Genomic DNA, 16,094 nt, shown 5'->3' with positions numbered 1-16,094 from the left:
AGAAAAGGGCAGCATATCCCCAAAGTCATTTTATGAAGCCAGCATTATTAACCTGATACCCAAACCAGGAAAATACATTATCAAGATAGAAAACAAAGACCAATATCCCTCATGGAATATACATGCAGAAAAAAACCCCCAAAAACTTGCTAATAGAATCCAACACTAATATACCGTGATTACGTGGGATTCATACTAGGAAGGATCAATATTAGAAAAACAATGTAATTTAACACACATAAAAGAAAAGAACTGTAGTCTCATATTAATCAATGCAGAAAAGGCACTTGAAATATCTAATGTCTTTTCCCGACAAAGACAGCAAAATGGGAATAGGAGGGAATTTTCTCAACATATTAAGGTAATATACACAAAGCCAACACCAATATCTTGCTCAAGGAAGAGAAATTGAAAGTACTCCCCTTGTGAATGGGAACAAGATAAAGGTGTCTCTTTTATCACTATTCTTATTTAACATTGTGCTAGAACTCTTATCCAGACAACAATATCAAAAGAAAACAGGTTGGTAAAAAGTAAAACTATTGACTCGAGTGGAAAACAGATGTTTTGAGAATGATGATGGCAACAAGTATACAAATGTGCTTGACACAACGGATGTACATATGGATAAGCGTTGTAAGAGCCCCCAATAAAATGATTTAAAAAGAAAAAGGTAAAACTATTTGTACAGATGTTATGATTTTATACGTAGAAAATCTCAAAGACCTGATTACAAAATGTTGGACACAATTGAGAGATGGCAGGATATAAGATTAACAGGCAAAAATCAATCAGATTCCTGTATACTTATGAAAAGAGCTCTCAAAAGAAAAACCAAAAACCCACAATGATTTACAAAAGCAACACAAAAACAGAAATACTTATGAATAAACCTAACCAAAGAAAGAAGACTTGTAGGAAGGAAACTGTAGAACATGATACAAGAAACCAAGGCAGATCTGCACAAATGGAAGAATATCATGTTCATGGATAAGGAGGCAATGGTGAAAATGTCAGAATTACCCAAAGCAACCTATAAATGCAATGTAATTCTGATCCAGATCCTAACTTTGTTCTTAACGAGCACCAATTCTCCTTATTCACTGTCCAGTGCTTACCTGCACATGCAATTGAAAACACTGTGGCTTGGATCAGGCACATACTCGCCCTCAAAATGATTCTGTGAGACTACGAAACAAGGTGCTGTGGCCCACGAAGAAAACTGGAGAGCTTGATATGATGCAGTTGGAGTGCATGGGACTTTTTTGAGGGGTAGGATCACTGAAAAATGACGTGTGAAACCCTACCAAGAAACCAGTCAGTTTCGCTATCCTACTAGGCTTAAAATGGGCAGGAAAAAGGAGCCCTGCCTGGCTGGTGCTGTCAGGTAGGCCAATTTTGGAATGCTAAAGTAAGGTCCTTGGTTCAAACCCACCAGCAGCTCCATGGGTAAAAATGAGGCTATTTACTCCCCAAAAGATTTATAGTCTCGGAAACCCTGTGTAAGGTTGCTATGAGCCAAACTAACTCAACAGCAGTGGGTTTTGTTTACCAACAAAAAGAGATAGGAGTAGAATGTGTCCTTTGGACACAAGATTCCTGTGGTGGGAACTTCCTAGGCCCAAGACACACAGATTTACTGCTGCAGCAGGGCTCCTCTGTGGACCTTAAGTGGAGCTTTTCAATACTTGTCTGAGCGAGCAAGTCAAAGGCTGGACTGACTCAGAGGCCAGAGAGTCAGCTACAAGTTAGGAATAGCAAGTAAGCGGAGAATCCAGAATTTCCCTTGTTTATAAGTGGAAGCCCACCTGCACAGCTTATTTAGCGCACAAACTACTCCCGCTATACCCCATGACTACATTCCCCTGGGTGAGAAACTGTTAAATACTCTAGGAAGTGTTCCCTTCAGGAGCAAGAAGCCAACCACAGTTGTCCTTCAGAGGCAGCTGGCTACAACCGTACTTCAGGCATGTATGGGAGATAAGACCTTGTCCTCCCGCTGCCCCAGAACAATGGAATCAAATAATTGAAAACTGCCGTAACTATATCATCTTGTGCTGCAAAATGGTATCATTTGCAAAGTGAAGGGTCTTAGGTCATATCCATGCAAGACCCAGTACAGCACCTTCTGACTAATGCATGGCTCCTTATGAATGTGTTGTTCTCCCCAAGTTTTACAAATATAATTTGTAAGTTTTCACAAGTGTAATTTTTTTGTTCTCAACTTTCCTAAAACTTCCTCTTCATTGTGTATGGGTAGTGTCTTTTGCTGAGAAGAAATTCTCAGTGGTTCCTTGCTAACAAAAAATAAATCTGCCCGTACCTGCTTTTAATAATCAGTGTTGTCTCTTGTCTATTGCTATCAACAACAGGCAAGGACCTTTCCAGTCTGCAGGCATCCCCAAAGGGGGTGTCCCCTCCTTGGTAACAAGTCTAAAGGTTCATGGACCAGCAAGAGGCTGCCAGAAGGCATGGCTAAGATGTTGTTCAGATCCTGAGTTTTTCCTGATCACGAATCGTAACCTGTTACTTATCTAATAAAGCTCATGATTATAAGTATTGTTTCAGAGTTCTGTGTGACCACTGCAATAAATTACTGAACTCGACAGAGGAGCTAGTGAGTGCTGAGAGGGATGGCTGGTGTCAGCGGAAAAGAGGTTGGATCGTGGAGGCATGTTTGATCTGTGATGCCACAGTGAAATCCATTTCGGGTTGCTGACAGTGATGCTCCTTCTCCATTGTGAAATTAGAGGTGGTCACATTCCACTGCTGTACTCGTTTTTTTTTTTTTTACAAAATACACACAGCAAAAAATACACCATTTCAAGGGCTTTCACATGTAAAATTAATGACAGTGATTACATTTAAACAGGTCCAGTAGATCCCTTTGGAAGCCACTGTTTTGTGGAATCTTGTTTGGGAAGGCACCTTAATGAAAACAAGACGGTCATATTTCGAAGAGAACGTGTCTGTGGCTATGTACTGATTGGATAGAACTGTTTAAACAATCTTTTTGGAATAAAGCTGTTCATGTGTGAACTAGAGAGACAGCAATATTTTTTGACTTAACCATCACAAGCACAATAAAATTTGAGTATTGGTATACAAAGAGATTAATATGAATTTTAAAACTTGATTTATGAAACAGGATGGAGTACAAATTCAATAAATGTTACTGGAGTTATTAGGTTCTGATAAAAAACAAAAACACAATATGTGAATTAAAGATCAAATCATGAAGATCAACCATGAAAGCCTTTGGAATAAAGGATAGAAAAATCTATGACCTCTGAGTGGGGAAGAACTTTCTCTTCAATTGAGTCACAAAGAACAAAGTGTAATGGAAATGATTTTACCACATCTGAAATATTTAAGCTTTGCAGTTAAGACACCACTATGATGTTAAAAGACAGGTGACAGAAATAGAAACAACATAATTAATATAGAAAATATACAATCAACTTCAAAAACGTTAATTTTAATGTAATTAATCTCAGGAATTATGGGCAAATAAGTAAGCAACCCACTATGAGGTCTCTTAGAACTCAGCATATAATCATACTTCCGGATATGATTTACTGTAGTGAAAAGATACAAAGCAAATTATACAAAGAAGAAAGGGACATAGAACAATATTCAGAGAAAAGTAGACACACGCTATTGCTTCTGCCTCCTTCTAACGTGTAAGATAAAAGGTGTGTATCCCAAAGGAATCAGGGAATACCCTCGATTCTTCTAGCAATGACTGTGAAACACATGTGAAACTGCCTAACAGGGAAGGTCCGTAGTCTAAATGCTCAAGGTTTTTCTTGGGATCTGGTCACGAAGGCACTAAAAAGCTAGACTCTCAGAAGGCCAGGTAGGTAGGTAGCAATAAACCATGCTGTTTGCACAAATCGGCTGTGAGTCATTTTGACCAGTTCTAAGAATGGTGAGAATCTGAAGGGAAAGAATCCAGAATTTACCCTCCTTTCCTTCAAAGACTATGAGGGCATCAAAAAGTGTATGGGAAACTCGGAATGAAAAGACAATGGAGTTATCTCCCAGACTTCCTGACCAAAACCATATCCATTGCCACTGAGTCAATGCTGACTCACAGCGACTCTACAGACAGAGTAGAATTGCCCCTGAGGGTTTCCAAGACTGTTTACTGGAGTAGAAAGTCCCAACTTCCTCCCATGGAGCTGGCCGATGGTTTGAACTGCTGACCTAGCGAACTGCAGCACAACATAGTAACTACTCTGTAGCACTTCTGGAAACCCTCGTACAGATCTCAAGATAACCTAGCTTATGAGTTTTCTTGAAGTCTTGATTCATATACGCTATTACAAAATTATGAATGAAGGAAACTCAAACACTGTACATTTGGATAATAAGGAATTAACGTTACAAAATAACCTGGTATTCAAATGGTGTGTGGTGAGGTCTGATCTTCTCTAACTTTACATGGAGGGGAAAGAGAATCAACATCATCAGTATTAATCATGCAAGGCTGACTCCTAGGTGGATGTCAGCAGTGTTTCCACCCTCTAACCTTTTCCAAGTCTGGCACCAACCATCTCACCAATGACACTATTTCTTTGCTAGGATCAATAATTCATTAGAATAGCCACACAGACCTCCGATAATACATTTATGGAGTTTATTGTAGAAGTTCAAGCTAAAACTCAAATTCATAAACAACTGGGGATACAATTCTTCAATTAGGACAGCCACATCCATAGGCAGACCTATCTCTAGAAAGACTGGTGGATCTAAAGTGCTGATGTTGTGATTAGCAGCCTAGTGCGTAACCTAACCCACCATACCACCAGGGCTCCTGGAGAATAGCCATAGGTCATACATAAATGAGTGTGATTGTTTCAAGCAAACCTTTAATACCATTAAAATGAAGAGTTTCATATAATTTACAGGTATTAGCATAAATTTTAAATTTTCCTCCCCAAGCACTTAAAAATGTAAAACATATTTTCAGTTAGAAGACTATGCAAAAATAGGTAGAGGGGGCTACCGTGTGCTCAGACTATAAGATTTTATCTACCCTTGTAGTACAGGAAGCACCTCACATGACGATGGCATGATGTTAAATGCCGATTTTCAGGAAGTTTAGCACACGCTGAACAAGAAAGCATGTGTCAACAATCAACTATAATTAGATAGGATTTTGCCTGTTTGCAAATGATTACATATATATACACTTCTGAACAATGCTGTCACTGATGTAAACTTGCTGTAGGTATCACAGAAGTACTGTTGACTTACACAGACCCCTTGCGACAGAGTAGAACTACCCCATGGGGACTTCTTGCTAACAAATATTTACAAAAGCAAGTCATGTAGCCCACTGTGTGGGCTTGAACTGCCAAGCCTTGGGTAGCAGCCAAGTGTTTAACCATTGTGCCAACAGGGCTCCTTAGGCTTACTAAGCATTTAAAAAAAACTTACTGTAATTTGCGTGAAAGTTCAGAGAACAAAGCAGACTTCCATTTAACAAAACACACATTTTGTATACCACTAACTACAATCCCTCATCTCACTTCCCACATGTTTCCATTTGCCCTTCTCTATGCCCTCTGAACTTTGTCTTTGGGAAACGACTGCTCTTTTTAATCTTGAATTGTTAGTTGTTCTACCTCCCTGCTGTTACTGTTGATTTTACAGGCAAGTTGATTTTTGGACTAAGAATTGATCCATAGGGCTGAGTTCAATTCCCAGTTATAAAGGGATTAAAGATTAAGGGCCACTGTCTTAGGGATTCCAATGACAACACTCTTTTATTGTTGGTGAGTTTGCGCCATACTTGTCTTCTACCATATTCAGGACCTTTTCTGTGATCCCGTTCAGAGGAGACATTTGTGACAGCTGGATATCATAGAATTTTTTAGAAGCCCTAGTGGCAAAGCGCTGGGGTGCTACCTCGAGATCAGCAGTTCAAAACTACCAGCTGCTCCAAGGGAGAAAGATGAGGCTTTCTACTCCCACAAAGTTACAGTCTCAGAAACCCACAGGGGCAGTTCTAACCTATCCAATAGGGTCGCTATGAGTCAGAATAGACTCTAAGAGCAGTGAGGGTTTTCTTCTTCTTCTTCACGTAGCTTGAAGGCAGAGGTTTGCGAGATTTATTACTTCTCTCGACTAACTTTTTGTCTATGCAACTTTGAGTTTCTTCATTTTTTGCTCTGAACAGGGAGATAGAATATTTTCTTTGTAGGGTATATTATGCCAAATGACCTGTGTTCTCTAAGAACAGGATCCTGAGCCCCAAGGTCCACCCAGTGACCTATTACCTCATGGTTTTCCTAACTTTGCCCCTGTATGTTCTACTATAAGTAGCAGATGTAAATAGCTATGTAGAATTATCCTGTCAAACCTAAGTATATCCATGAGTGCAGTTCCATTTGCTTTCCCACACCTATTCATGTATCTGCTTGTAGATGAGTCATTACTGTTATTGCAAGATAGTGTATGTAACCATTATTTCCCACGGTTGCATGTAACTCTTGTGTTCCTCCAGTGTCTTCCTTTGATCATTTTGTGCTGACCTCATTATGGTATATGGCTGTGTCCTTCACCCATGTTAACATACTCTAGACACTGCTTCACCCTTCCTTTTCATTCTGGGTAACCACAAAAGTGTTTCCTTCTGTGAAAATGTTTTGACTTCTTAGAAATTTGTCCTTGAGTGATTAAGTAATTTCACTCAGCATATTTTCCTCCAGGTCCATCCTCATTATGGATTAAGCTTATCCCATAAATTCCTAAGTAATACTGAGATACTGCTAGTTCACCACTGCATTTGACAGCCATTTTGCACAACTTGAGGGAAGTAAAAAGGGGCAGGCATTTGTGGTGCAGCAAGTTATTTGATTTAAGGCTCTTTTAGCTAGTCTTTGTAACTCTTACCAAAATGACTGGGTAGGATCATTCAAATAGGGTATATGAATCTCTACCGTGGAAAGTTGGTCAGTTTTGTTACCCCACTTTAAAATGAGCCACTTCAAAAGCAGGAGTGGAGGAATCTCACTACTATCAAGAAAGAAGCATATGAGCATGTTATTTGGACCCTAAGATCGCTGCATGCTCAGTCTCCTTGGCTCAGGAAATAGAGCCGTGACACCAGGGAAGTGAAGTGTGGTAGCAAAGCCAACAGCACCTAGAGTGTGAGATTGGCCTAAGGGTCAAGAGAGCTGACTACATTCAGGGAGCAGCTTCACTTGCAGAATAGGTTGTCCCTAGACACTTAATTGGGGAGAACCAGATTTGGTGAGACCCACAGAGCTAGAGCTGAACACCCTCAGGCTGATGATTATGGCAGAGTGGAATGCCCTTTAGGTATTTATAGGTATTTATTGGTAGCACTAAAAGAGCTTGGCAGAGGCCAAGGTGCCACAGGGCTGAGAGGCTGAGTCATGCCTGTAGGAATGACTGAGAAAAAGGTACCCTGAACTGAAGAATTATAATCTGAGCATTTCTGATCCTGAATTTTAACTTGTTAACTTCTTTATACAAGATATTGTCTATGAATTCTGTGTATCAAACCTAGCAAGGAAAGAGAGAGCCTTAGGAAGGACAAGTGATATCAGAATTGGTAAAGAAGGTTGGAGGATGGAGGCATGTCTGACTTCCTTGTAGGAATCAGCCATGGACTGATGCTGAATTTGATGCTCTATTTCCCTGTGAAGCCCGAGATCAGGCACTGCCTCCGAGCCTTCTTACAGTACCTACGCATGCCAGCATAGGAGGTCTTTGAAAAAGCAATTCATTTTCTCCTTTACACTTTTCAGAACTTTTGTGCTACCTTGACACTGTCACTTCAGCCATCTGCTATGAGTCAGAAAGCAGACAAGCTGTTTTATTAAGCACAGTTTTAATTTATACCATTTGATTCCTTTCCCTATTTTCTTTTTTGGTCCAGTTTTGCTCTCTTTTATTTGGGATTCAAGAACTGAGACGGCAAATACATGCTTGTGTATACAGATTACAAAATAAAATTTCAAAATACTAGACTCTTTAGTAAGTAAAAGCTGGGGAAAAATTGGGGTGGACTCTAAAATTTAGCAAAAGAGAATCTTAGTGGTTTAGAAGTGTTATAGGTGTTTTTTTTCTCTTTTCTTTTTTAAGTGAAAGTTTCAAGCTATTTTTGAAAAAACAGTGAAGAAACATAATACCAAATTTTACATACGGTAAGAAAATCCGGGTGAAAAAGGTGAAGACTGAATATAGTAGTATAAGTAATACATTGCTGTATTTAGTTGCCATCAATTAATATCCAGTATTTATTTGCAGAACATTTAGGATGAAATTTAATTTACCTCAGATAAAGCTGAAGAAAAGTGATTGCAGTTTTTGTGCATCAAATGATACGCATTGCCTTTGTATTCTTTTCCAAGTTCTTCTACAATTTTTTCTATGTCATCTTCTAGGAAATCCGTACTACCTAAAACAACAGCTTCTCTTAAGAAAAAACAAAGGAAAAGAGAGAACAATGCTGTGTGAGCATTCAGCATTTATAATTATGTTTAAAAGAATATTAAAATTGCTTTAACAAAGCAGGGTTAATGCAATAAGTAAATGAGGTACATTTTTCCACTTCAATTATTTTAGTTTCTACTTTGTTGAGGGCAGTGGGGGACAGGAAAGTCCTTAAGTACACTACTTGTAATATCAGTTATTTTCACAACTACTATAGAATTTTGGTTACATTAATAGAAACTCAGACCTATGCTGAAAATATCCCAGCTTAACCATGTTTACTATCAAGGGGCTGGCCACAGTTCTCAGAAATAACATTTTTAAGTTATCTGCTCCTGTGCAGCAGGAAGTTGAAACTGTCAGATTGGACTAATTTCTTTTTAAAGCATTGTCAAAGAAACAAAGAACATGAAAACTACCTTGGAAATGTAACAGGTTTTATTCAATAAAAAGTGGAATTTTATTTAGATACAAGTTAGGAATACAAGGACACAGAAAGTTCTAGAAAATAACTTTCTCTAGTAGCCTAGCTAAAAAGACCTAAGAGAACCAGGACTAAAATGTTAAAAATCTGTAGCCCTCTACTGAATTCAACTGTATAACTGTACCTATAATTTTTCACAAGTTTTTTTAAAATAAATTATTTTATCATGGGCTCTTACAGCTCTTATAACAATCCAAACAGCAAGTATATCAAGCACATTGTTCATATGTTGCCATAATTTTCCAAATATTCTTTCTATTTGAGCCCTTGGTATCAGCTTCTCTTCTTTCTCTCCTTCCTCCCCCCCATCCTCATGAACCCTTGATACATTATAAATTATTGCTATATTCATATCTTACACCATCCGCTGTCTTCTTTCACCCATGTTTCTGTTGGTGAGGGCGTGTGAGGTGTCACATATCACTGCAATTGGTTCCCTTTCTCCCTCTTCTCCCCCTACTCTCATGATATCACTATTCCCATTACTATTCCTGGGGGGCTTATCTGTACTGAATTCCATGTGTCGAGAGCTCATTTGTACCAGTGTACGTACTCCAGTCTAGTAGGGTTTGTAAGGTGGAATTGAGGTCATGAATAGTGGGGGGGGGAGAAGTATTGAAGTAGAGAAAAGGCGTATGTTTCATTGGTGCTATACTGCACTTTAGCTGACTTGTCCTTTCCTTGTGACCCTTCTGTGAGGGGATGTCCAAATATCTACAGATGGGCTTTGGGTCTCCACTCTAAACCCACTCGTTCTCATGAGTGTGATTCTTTTGGGTCTTCTGATGCCTGATATCTGATCCTGTTGACACCTCATGATCACACAGGCTAGTGTGCTTCTTTCACGTGGGATTTGCTGCTTCCCTGCTAGATGGCTGCTTGTTTAACTTCAAGCCTTTAAGACCCCAGATGTTATATCATTTAATAGGCAGGCACCATCAGCTTTCTTCACCACATTTCCTTATACACAGGTTTATCTTCAGTGATCATATTGGGAAGGTGGGCACCCACTGATACGGTTTTTCTTTTCTTTGATGTCTGATGCCCGGTCCCTTCTACACCTCGTGGTTATACACACAGGCTGGTGTGCTTCTTCCATGTGGGCTTTGATGCTTCTGAACTAGATGGCCACTTGTTTATCTTCAAACCTTTAAGACCCCAGATGTTATTAAATCTTTTAATAGGCAGGCACCATCAGCTTCCTTCACATTTTCGCATGCATCTATTTTGTCTTCAGTGATCATGTCAGGAAGGTGAGCATCACAGAGTGACATCGCAGGTTCTTAACGATTATGACCCCAAAAGTTTCTTTAAAGCTTGTTCAAACTAAGACTGTAAAGATCAATTTGGATTCAAATCTTAATTAAGAATATATGATTAGTATTCATGTTCTGGGTGTTTTCTACTGATAAAAGTTTCAAAAGACCTCAGATCTGTGGGGAGAGGTCTAACGCTTACAGACATCCTCCCCAGGGTAGTTAGTCACCAGACTACAGGGTAGGCCTCTAGGGCAGTTAGTCACCAGACTATATGGCAGGCCTCACTCCCTGCTACTAGGGACAATAAACTATTCCTCCTTGAGGCCTGAGACCGGCACCCTACTGATAATGGTTCCTATGGAGATCTAGGGAATAGGTCAAAGTTAGGCCGCCATCCTGAACCTAGGATATGCCCATCTTGTCACATGTATAACCCCAATTTCCTCCCCTTCCTATTGTGTGTATGTCCCTAGACCACTCCCCTCTCATTACTGTATTACCTATAGGACAGCCCCTTCCAGTGATGTATGTCCTCACCTGTAATTAAGGGTCTTGCATGTCCCCAGAGAATATAAAAGGGGCCGAGGCTACCATTAAACTCTCTCTCTCCCTCCACGTGGACCATCGAGTGGAGCTGAGGTGAGCATGCTACCATGAATTGTGACTGACTCCCATTTATTTTAATATTTCACTTCTATCTCTCATGCTCTCTATAACTTTACTAAGATCTTTACTTATTATCGCTGTACAATTGCGCCTACCGGACCCGTAATGATGTGTTAGGGGCTGGCTTCCCCTGACACAGATCTACACATTTTAGGTTTGCTTACTGTTGTACTGTAACATTGGCAGACTGTAATAAAACTTTCCTCTGTCTCTCTCTAAATAGGAGCGTTGGGAAAGGAAGAGTCTTTTAAAACAAACCTGACTCTACAAAGGTAAAACATTTTAAAAGCACACAAACTACCTTATAACAGGGTTTTGAATGAAAGCAATAGACCAGATTATTTCAGTCACTTTATTTGGCTGATGTTCATCTTTATAAAATAACTCAAGCTTAATTTTAAAATACAGTGTCAGCAACAAAAGCAGCGTTATAAAAGCATTTCGACTTGCTGTAATATTTTTTAAAAACTAAAGAATGAATTTTATATGCCTGAAAATAAGCTCTAGCCTCTAAGATAGTGTAACAGAAATCTCCACCCTACTTACTTAAATTTAAATGTTTCTCCTAGTTCAGAAGCATTTCCTGGGGAAATTTCAAATATTCCAGAAAAAGGGTAAGGATGGCCACCATAAGCAAATTCTGAAACGAGAAACTCATGATATTCAGTATGTAACACACACTTCCAACACAATGCCAATTAGCTTTACTAAATGAGGACAATAATATCACCTAAATATGATTCCGTTTATAAAAATGTGCTCACAAACTTCTTTTACCTGTTACTGGTATGAAACAATGAGGCAAAAGACCTGGAAGTCAACTCCTAAAAGATACTCCAAGGCAATCTCAACAGCTCTCTATTCTCTATGGTCACACTGGCAACAGAAGAGTGAGCAACACAGAGAGGCGAATGCAGTCTCTTTGCAAACCTATGTCAAATTAGGTAGATGGTCATTGATCAAATTATAGTGATCCAATGTTAAAACTCAAACTTCACTGGGAAAAATTACCTAAGAGCACTTGAGCTTTTGTGGTTTCTGAGATGAAAGGTCTTGAATTATGTTTGGAATTCATTAGCAAACACACTGAAAGGAATTAAATTTCCTTCACTCCAGAAAAAGTGAGCTTCTAAATGAATATGCTCATATACAGTCACCCACATATAGCCTCTCCGTCCCACCTCAGGCAATCTTTTCAGCGAGGAGGGAACTTACTGGTGGTAAGGATCCCTAAGGTCCTGTGAAGGTAAACTAGGTTCACTAGACATTCTCAAACAGAACAAAAATGGAGAAAGCTTCCAAGTGAGGAAGAATGAAAATTCTGGCTCTAATCCTGGCACCTCACTGATATGTTTAAGTGGCTAAGTGAGAATAGACAGTTATAAAGAATTCAAACATTTAATTAACCTCATCACCTAAGATTTATTAAGCATAGACTAAAACATAAAAAAGAATAAGGCAGGTAAGTTTCAGAGGCTAGGCTACCAAAGATGCCAGAACCACCACTCGACTGAAGGCACTCAGAATCATCAGTGAGCCAACTGCTGCTGCCATTGCTTATGGCTTAGACAAAAAGGCTGGTGCTAAAAGGAATGTGCTGCTTTCTGACTTAGGAGGTGGCATTTATGATTTGTCAGTCCTCCCTATATAAGATAAGGTCTTCAAGGTATAATCTACAGATGGAAGCACCCATTTAGGTGCAAAATATTTATAAGTGAATTGTCAATCATTTTATTGCTAAGTTCAAGCACAAGCATAAAAAAGACATCAGTGAGGATGAGAGCTGTACTTTGCCTACAAACTGCTTCAACATGTGAAAAGTGTACACTCTTTCAGTACTCAGCTGATAATGAGATTCTCTCTATGAAGCAATCGACTTCTATGCCTCCATTACTTATGCTTCATGTGAAGACTTGAAAGATGACCTATTCTATGGCACTCTGGACCCGGTGGAAGAAAGCTTCCAAGTCAGACAAGTCCCAGATCAGTAACATGACATTTTTTGGGCAGGTGACTACCTGAATTCCCAAGATTCAGAAACTTTTCTTCAATGGAAAAGAATTAAACAAGAGCATCGACCTGATGGGGTTGATGCTTTTGGTACAGCTGTCTGGGCAGCCATCTTATTGGGAGATAAGACCTGAAAATATTCAAGATTTGCTGCTCTTGGATGTCACTCCTCTTTCTCTTTGTACTGAAGCCGTTGGAGGAGTCGTAAATGTTCACATCAAGTATATTACCATTCTTACTGTAGTAGATATATAATCTTGTGTCCACTTGAAGATATAAATGTGAAGGGGTGGAGTTTAGCTTGTCAATCAGGCCAGCCTGTTGATGCCTCCTTGTGGGCGTGGCTTCGCATAAGGAGGGTCCTGGGAACCTCCCCTCTTTCTCTCTGCTTCCCCCTTCCTGTTGATGAGCCACATGGAGATTTGCCAGAGTCACACTGAGACCTGAGAGCCCTGTAATAGTTCCACCACCACTGGATCCACAAGACTTTGCACCCACCAGCCTGTGATGCTCCTGCATTCTGCATCTGCATTGTTGCATGTGACTACACTGAGTCTGAAGAGGGACTTATGGACTACCATTGCAGCTATGGACTGGGATGTTTGCTTGATATAGAATTACTTCTTAACACAAAACTCTCTCTTACATATACATGTGTCACTGAATTAGATTTTTTAGCCAACCCAGCCTAACATACCTACCAAGAATGCACAGACCTTCATAACCTACTCTGACAACCAGCCCAGTGTACTCATTCAGTTTATGAAGGTGAACGTGTCATGAGAACAACAACCTGGTTGGCAAGTTTGTGCTCACTGGCATACCTCCTGCACCCCGTGGTGTTCAGTGTTCATCAGATTGAAGTGATTTTTGGTATCGATGCTACTGGCATTCACAATGTCTCTGCTGTAAAGACAACATGATTGCCATCATTAATGACAACGGCCACTTGAATAAAGAAGATATGGAATGTATGGTCCAGTAGCTGAGAAGTAAAAAGCTGAAGTCGAAAAATAGTGGGATAGGGTGTATCAAGAATTCTCTTGAATCTCACGTATTTCGCATGAAAGCACCAGTTGGAAGTTGAAATGCATCAAGGCATGATCAACAATGAGGACAGAATATTCTTGAGAAGTGTAAAGAAATTATCAAGTGGCCTGGTAAAAATCAGGTGGCAGGCAAGACTTTGCTCATCAGCAGGAAGAGCTGGCGAAAATGCGCATCCCACTATAAGCAAGTTGTACTAGAGTGCTGGAGGCATACCTGGAGGAAGGCTTGAGGGGCTTCCCTTTTGACCCACCATTGAAGAGGAGGATTAGGCCAATAAATGAGAACAGAAACTTCACATCGTTCCACAGTAAGATTTTGAAGGACCTACATTTGTAGCACATTTTAAAAGATTTAAGTTGCTATACTAAATATCTGGGTATTCTTAATAATTGAGGATGGAATATGTACACAGGGAAAAGCATCGCACTTACATAATTAGCAATGTATTATAAGTGCAAAATGCAAGGTGTTAACATAAATAAAATTTTAAAAAGGTTACATAATCATGACTTTTTTCCCCTTTCCTTAAAAGGGGTAAGGGGGGAAAGGGTGTGTATACATACCTCTTCCATATACTTCAATTCCTGAATGAAAAACTCCAATTCCAATGGATGAGGTGTATTCGTTCATCCAGTACTAAGAGAAAAACAAGGAGGATTCAGAATACCTGCTCAATTACAACAACTCCAATTTGTACAAAGTAGCTACTCCTCAAATTTCACTGTCATTTCACCACTATCAAGCCCATTTCTCGGCATTTTTTATTACTGCTCTGAAACTCCAATGATAATGAAAAGCACCTATCTATGATTTTGCTTAGACCACACCTATTTGGAATACGCTTCTTGGTCTAAATGAATGTCTCAATTAGTATACAAACATAGCATTAAGGGTTTGGAGTATAAGCCATAAAATCTAAATTGGGTCAGATACTGGGGGGAAAAATTGATTTAATCCAAGCATGACACACAGGTTGGAGCAATTTTCTTATTCTCTGGGAAAAATATTAGCTTAAGTGGTTCTTTAGTATCACACAGAATTTTCCTCACAGAGAAAAATGACCTTTTGGTAGTGTGTGTGTGTATGTGTGCGTGCGCGTGCATATGGAATACGAAGGCAGATAAATCACACAGGCAATGGAATTATAAAAGATGATTAAAAGGATAAACGGAATAAAATTAAACCTAGAAGAAAGTAAACTACCATATATACTCATGTATAAACCGAGTTTTTCAGCAGAAAAAACGTGCTGAAAAACTGGGGTTCGGATTATACACGGGTCAGTGGTACCCCAGGGAGGTGTCACACCTCACTGGGGCCATCCCAGATAATGGGACGAGAGCCCGTTATCTTGCAGGTGATTGCCATTTCTCCGCTGTTCATTCTAAGGCCCGCTGACACTGCAGGGCTTTGAATGTTTGTTTACTCACATCTAACCAACCAGAGCCGTCCTATCACATGCATCTTTGAATAAGCCTTTTAAAGACCGTGTGCGAAGGATGTGGCATGAATGGATGTCACCTGGTCAAGCCCGATTAACAAAAGGAGGAAATCTCATCAAGCCTGGCATAGAGTTAATAGCAAAGTGGGTTCAAGATGCATGGGAAGACATTCCAGAAGACATGGTGCGACGTGCCTTCCAGAAATGTAGTATTAGTCATGCTATGGATGGCAGTGAAGACTGCGCTTTGTATGAAAATGACAGCAGTGATGGTGATGACGGCGATGACCTCACACCAGCTGAAGCTCTGCATCGGGATATAGATGATGATGAGGAATCCAGTTTTGAAGGATTTTAACTCTTTACATTTTAGCTTGGTTGCTGATTGAGCTCAGGAAATAGTATTCTTAAGGTATCATTGTTGATACCTTATTGTTTTTGTTGAACCTATTATCCACTTACTGTGCTGGTTTACTAATGTTAAATGACGTGCCATTTATGTATTTTATTTAAAATAAATATTTAAATACATTACCCCAGTGATGTCTCAAATATTAGTAATTTTATTTTCATTTGTTTTGATTATTGAAACTCACCAGTGGCTTCTGCATTTTCCACCCTGGGCTTATACTTGAGTCCATCAGTTTTTCTGATTTCCCAGGTAATAATTAGGTACTAATTTATACTCGGGTCGGCTTATATTTGAGTATTT

The 16,094-nt window shown here is 39.5% G+C and overlaps 1 protein-coding gene across 2 annotated transcripts in view; it reads right to left on the bottom strand.

Annotated features, from left to right (window-relative positions):
- Nucleotides 1–16,094, bottom strand: part of DESI2 (desumoylating isopeptidase 2) — a 118,741-nt gene that overhangs the window by 75,560 nt on the left and 27,087 nt on the right. For both annotated transcript variants that reach the window (XM_075531260.1, XM_075531269.1), the window contains exons 2-4: nucleotides 14,505–14,577; nucleotides 11,428–11,521; nucleotides 8,313–8,454 (exon numbers count right to left, since the gene is read on the bottom strand). In XM_075531260.1, the coding sequence (XP_075387375.1) occupies nucleotides 8,313–8,454; nucleotides 11,428–11,521; nucleotides 14,505–14,577 (309 nt within the window). The remainder of the gene's footprint in view (nucleotides 1–8,312; nucleotides 8,455–11,427; nucleotides 11,522–14,504; nucleotides 14,578–16,094) is intronic.

This window comes from Tenrec ecaudatus, chromosome 1 (assembly GCF_050624435.1).
Source record: "Tenrec ecaudatus isolate mTenEca1 chromosome 1, mTenEca1.hap1, whole genome shotgun sequence".
NCBI classification, from domain to species: domain Eukaryota; kingdom Metazoa; phylum Chordata; class Mammalia; order Afrosoricida; family Tenrecidae; genus Tenrec; species Tenrec ecaudatus.
This window is presented reverse-complemented; position numbering and strand designations above follow the sequence as displayed.